This window comes from Thamnophis sirtalis, unplaced genomic scaffold, assembly GCF_051295495.1.
Source record: "Thamnophis sirtalis isolate CommonGarterSnake01/CBP01778 unplaced genomic scaffold, rThaSir2_p1.2 scaffold_5, whole genome shotgun sequence".
In the NCBI taxonomy this organism is placed as follows: Eukaryota; Metazoa; Chordata; class Lepidosauria; order Squamata; family Natricidae; genus Thamnophis; species Thamnophis sirtalis.
This window is the reverse complement of record NW_028261385.1, coordinates 3,611,980-3,617,979: the sequence shown is the minus strand read 5'-3', so window position 1 is coordinate 3,617,979 and position 6,000 is coordinate 3,611,980. Positions and strand designations below refer to the sequence as shown.

The 6,000-nt window shown below is 42.5% G+C and overlaps 1 protein-coding gene across 1 annotated transcript in view; it reads right to left on the bottom strand.

Moving 5' to 3' along the window:
- Nucleotides 1-2,634: 2,634 nt before the first annotated feature.
- The window catches only part of KIAA1328 (KIAA1328 ortholog), a 157,553-nt gene continuing 154,187 nt past the window's right edge, over nucleotides 2,635-6,000 (bottom strand). The window contains exon 10 of the mRNA XM_087715254.1: nucleotides 2,635-2,754. Within this exon, the coding sequence (XP_087571380.1) occupies nucleotides 2,651-2,754 (104 nt within the window). The 3' untranslated portion in view covers nucleotides 2,635-2,650. The remainder of the gene's footprint in view (nucleotides 2,755-6,000) is intronic.

Below are 6,000 nucleotides of genomic sequence, written 5' to 3'. Positions count from 1 at the left end.
CTGAGTGAACTAATGGTTCCTTAGGGATGCTGTTTTGACAGAACAGGATGTAAATGCAGAGGACCGGTGCAGTCATGTGAGGAGGGGGGGGGAGGGCAAACCCGGTCATAAGTAACTTGCAGATACGTCTGACGGAATTTCGAATGGTTCCTAAGTTCCATCGGCCAGCCAGTGTCGGCTGGCAACCACAAGGAGGAGGGCCTTCTCAGCAGTGGCCCCGACCCTTTGGAACGAGCTCCCCGTAGAGATTCGTACTCTCTCCACCGTCCAGGCCTTCCGCATAGCCTTGAAGAACTGGCTCGCCCGTCAGGCCTGGGGATAAGGACTGTTACCCCGCCCGAATGTAGTATGCATGTTGCGCACTATTTTATTATGTGTTGTAATCTCAATGTTGTATTCCCCCCTCCCTTGGTTTTCTGTGAGCCGCCCTGAGTCCCCTCAGGGAAAAGGGCGGCCTACAAATACAAATAAAACCAAACCATAAAACCATAAAGGTCATAAAACAAGGACTGCCTGGATCAACTCCCAAATGCTCCTAAAAGGACAAATGGGGGGGGGGGATGCCAATCCTTAAGGGTCGTTCAGATTTCCTTTCGCCCACATTTGCTACCTGGAAAATTAATTTCTGCAAGTACATTCTCCATTATTCATTTATTGCAAATCCAATGAAATTAATATCGTCCCCAAGCAATTTAAGGCGCTGGGGGGGGGGAAGTGAGAGGAGATGTTCGAGTCCAGAGGAAGCCACACGTCAGAAGGAGGAGGGGGGAAGTGGGGGGATGGAGTCAAGAGAGTAATTAGCCAGGAACCCTTCGGCTCCCACAAACAGCGCTAAGTCCGATCTCTCTCCAATTCCAAGGACTCTTCACGGGCGCCCGTTGAGCGCTGACCGTTAGCTGACTCGATTATTCTGTCGAGGCCTGAGCAATAAAGTTGTTCAGCTGGACCTCAGCGGGTGGTCCTGATCCTTTGCATGGCAGGGAGGGTAGGAGTGGAATGAGGGAGAGAGAGAGAAGAAAAAGGAAGGATAGGGAGGGAGGGGGTTGGAATGGAAAGAGTGGGAGAAGAGAAAAATGAAGGAAAGAGGGAGGGAGGGAGGATGGAAAGAAGGAATGGAATGAGAGGAGAAAAAAGAAGGATAGGGAAGGAGGGGGGGGAGGAGTGGAATGAGGGAGAGAAGGAAAAAACAAAGGGAGGATGGAAAGAAAGGAGTGGAATGAGAGGAGAAAAAGGAAGGAAGGAGGGAGGGAGGAGTGGAATGAGGGAGAGAAGAGAAAAACGAAGGAAAGGGAGGGTGGAAAGAAAGAGTGAGTGGAATCCGTCAGATGTCCGTCACAGTCTTTCAGGGTAAGGCTGATAAGCACCCACCTTTCTCTCCCTTGAAACGCTGCCAGAGACCTAAGTGCCAATGAGTTTTGCAAGGCCAAACGGAGCACAGAATCAAACGGAGCTTCTCAGAGTTTGAACCGACCAGGATGAACAAAGTTGCTTCCTGCAAAGGCTTATGTCCCTTTGTTCCTCTTTTCTATCTTATGGGAGGGGCCAATCATCTCCAAGCCTCACTCCCGAGTCTCCCCTTTTTGTCTTAATTGTTCTTGCCTTCTGGAAGCTCTGCGCATGCGCACACTGGGAACAGGCTCCAGCTGTTCCTCTGCCTCACCGATGTCTGACTCTGAAGGCAACTGATAACGGTCAGACGGCCCTGGCCCCCTCTCTGCCTCCGACACAGAGCTCTCATCAGAGCCTTCCCCAGACTCCAGGACCGGCCCATCTTCCTCCCCAACCTCCTCACTGTCTGACTCTGCTGCCAGCTCAGCAAGCCGCTGGTAGACCTCAATAGGTGAGTTCTAGTCCCGCCTTAAGCAAGAAAGCCAGTTGGGTGACTATGGGCCAATCAGCAGGAGACGGTAAGTTCTAGTCCCGCCTTAAGCAAGAAAGCCAGTTGGGTGACTATGGACTAATCAGCAGGAGACGGTAAGTTCTAGTCCCGCCTTAAGCAAGAAAGCCAGTTGGGTGACTTTGGGCCAATCAGCAGGAGACGGTAAGTTCTAGTCCCGCCTTAAGCAAGAAAGCCAGTTGGGTGACTTTGGGCCAATCAGCAGGAGACGGTAAGTTCTAGTCCCGCCTTAAGCAAGAAAGCCAGTTGGGTGACTTTGGGCCAATCAGCAGGAGACGGTAAGTTCTAGTCACGCCTTAAGCAAGAAAGCCAGTTGGGTGACTATGGGCCAATCAGCAGGAGACGGTGAGTTCTAGTCCCGCCTTAAGCAAGAAAGCCAGTTGGGTGACTATGGGCCAATCAGCAGGAGACGGTAAGTTCTAGTCCCGCCTTAAGCAAGAAAGCCAGCTAGGTGACTATGGGCCAATCAGCAGGGGACGGTGAGTTCTAGTCCCGCCTTAAGCAAGAAAGCCAGTTGGGTGACTTTGGGCCAATCACCAAGGGACAGTGAGTTCTAGTCCCGCCTTAGACATAAAAGCCAGCTGGATGACTTAGGACCAGTCCTCCTCTCTCTCTCTCACCCACTTCACAGGGTTGTTGTTGGGAAAACGTGAAGGTGTGCTGGATATGTTCGCCGCCTTGAGAGATTTGTAAAAATAATAAGTGGGATACAAAATAAGGTAAATGACGCTGGCAGCGCCTAAACCAGCCTTCTTACCGCCAAGCTCCTTGCTGCATTGGGGAGGTGGCTGCAGTCACAAGCTCCTTCTTGACAGCTGTCACTCCAGGAGACGTGGCGGGATCCTTCCTAGACGTCCCTGTGGAAAGAGGAGAAACATTTGCAACCGTCTTTTCTGGCTTTGTCTGATTTTTAACTTTGGCCCCCACAGCAGCGTGCGATTCTTCCTTCGGGGAGCTTTCGATACGGTGAATCAGCAGTGACAGGGAAAGGATGCATATATGAATATGTATATTCATATATTTAGATATTTAGATAGATAGACAGATATAGAGAGATGATTAAATAATGATAGACAGATATAGATATTAAATGATAGATAGATGATATAGATAAATAGAGAGATAGACAGACAGACAGATATAGAGATGATTAAATAATGATAGACAGATATAGATATTAAATGATAGATAGACAGACACAGATATAGAGAGATGATTAAATAATGATAGATATAGATATTAAATGATAGATAGATATAGATAGACAGACATAGAGATGATTAAATGATAGACAGATATAGATATTGAATGATAGATAGATGTTAGATAGATAGACAGATATAGAGAGATGATTAAATAATGATAGATATAGATATTAAATGATAGATAGATAGACGGACAGACATAGAGATGATTAAATGATAGACAGATATAGATATTGAATGATAGATAGATGTTAGATAGATAGACAGATATAGAGAGATGATTAAATAATGATAGATATAGATATTAAATGATAGATAGATAGACGGACAGACATAGAGATGATTAAATGATAGACAGATATAGATATTAAATGATAGATAGATGATAGATAGACAGATATAGAGAAATGATTAAATAATGATACAGATATAGATATTAAATGATAGATAGATAGACGGACAGACATAGAGATGATTAAATGATAGACAGATATAGATATTAAATGATAGATAGATGATAGATAGATATAGAGAGATGATTAAATAATGATAGACATAGATATTAAATGATAGATAGACGGACAGACATAGAGATGATTAAATGATAGATATAGATATTAAATGATAGATAGATGATAGATAGATAAATAGAGAGATAGACAGATATAGAGATGATTAAATAATGATAGACAGATATAGATATTAAATGATAGATAGATAGACAGACACAGATATAGAGAGATGATTAAATAATGATAGATATAGATATTAAATGATAGATAGATAGATAGATAGATAGATAGATAGATAGATAGATATAGATAGACAGACATAGAGATGATTAAATGATAGACAGATATAGATATTAAATGATAGATAGATAGACAGACACAGATATAGAGAGATGATTAATAATGATAGATATAGATATTAAATGACAGATAGATAGATAGATAGATAGATAGATAGATAGATAGATAGATAGATAGATAGATAGATATAGATAGACAGACATAGAGATGATTAAATGATAGACAGATATAGATATTAAATGATAGATAGATAGATGTTAGATAGATAGACAGATATAGAGAGATGATTAAATAATGATAGACAGATATAGATATTAAATGATAGACAGATATAGATATTAAATGATAGAGATAGATATATAGACAGATATAGAGAGATGATTAAATGATAGATAGAGAGATGATCGATAGACAGACAGATAGATGATTAAATGATAGTAGTTAGAGAGACAGATATAGAGAGATGATTAAATAATGATAGATAGATAGATAGATAGATAGATAGATAGATAGATAGATAGATAGACAGACAGACAGACAGACAGACACAGACAGACAGACAGACAAGACAGGCAGGCAGGCTGAAAACACAGTTGTGACACCGTCTACTCTGGATAGTAGTGGGAATGCAATTAAGACTCCATGCGACCCTCAAATATGTATGTATGAATGTATGTATATAGGTAGGTAGATAGACAGATGATTAAATGATAGCTAGCTAGCTAGCTAGAGATAGATATAGTCTTAATTGCATCTCTGCTGCTACCCAGAGTAGATGACTGTGGTTTCCGCCTGTGACAGGCTGCTATTCCCCTGGGAGCAGCAGGCCAACTCTTGAAAACCTTGGCTTGAAATTTGGGGTTTTGGAAGAGGGAGAAGGGAATTCCCAAAGCTAACGTGCATTTGCACAGGAACCGGGAGAATTTCGAAAAAGGAACACAGAACAATCTCTACGTGCTTCCACTATCACTCCACTCAACACCCAATTCTCACATTACTCCCTAAAGTCTATGCATACTGCATCCATGTAGTATGGCTGTAGTATCATTATGATCCTTATTTACTGCCCCCGCCCTCCTTATTGCTGCTGCTGCTGCTGCTACTACTATTATTACTATTACCATCATCATCGTCATTATTCTTTTTCTCTTTCTCATTCTGTTCTGTTCTATGGCAGACCCCTCTAGCAAACAGAGCAAGTTTTGATCTGTTACTCAGATTTAGCATTTGATTTATTTATTTAATTTGTATGCCGCCCACTCTCGAAGAGACTCAGGGTTCTTCGCTATTCGTTCAGCCGTTCATTTCATTTACCACATTTTATCGTCCTATCAACGCATCACAACGTTGCACAAGGTGGTCCTTGACTTACAACCACAACCAAAATAGGGGATTATGGGACCTCGGAGCACTGAAAACGTCATAAATACGAGTCAGTTGGCACCTGAATTTTGACCCCGCGGACGCTGCGATGGTTGTAAGTGTGAAGAACGGTCGTAAGTCACACATGTTCCAGGGCTGTTGTAACTTGGAACGGTTGTAAGTTGAGGACTACCTGTATGAGCAAAAGGGGCTCCTTGCTCATTGGAATGAATATTTTCAGCCCTTTTGGGGGGGGAAAGGGGGCTTTTTTCAGCCCTTTTCCAGCCTTTTTTCTACCATTTTTGAGGATTTTCGGGGACGTTTTTGAGACTTTTTCAGCCTAATTTTTAGCTTTTGGGGGATGTTTTTGAGGGTTTTTTCCAGCCCATTTTTCAGGCTTTTTCCAGCCCATTTTTCAGGCTTTTGGGGGGCAGTTTTTAGGCTTTTTGGCCCGTTTTTGAGGTTTTTTCCAGCCCATTTTGAAACTTTTTTCAGCCCATTTTGAAACTTTTTTCAGCCCATTTTGAAACTTTTTTCAGTCCGCTTTTGAGGCTTTTGGGGTCGTTTTTCAGGCTTTTTCGGCCCGTCTTTGAGGGTTTTGGGGGGGCATTTTTCATGCTTTTTTCAGGCCATTTTTCCAGAAAAAAGTTGAAAAAAACCTCAAAAATGGCCCCCAAAAGCCTAAAAAGGGGACTGAAAAAAGCCTAAAAAACAGGCAGAAAAA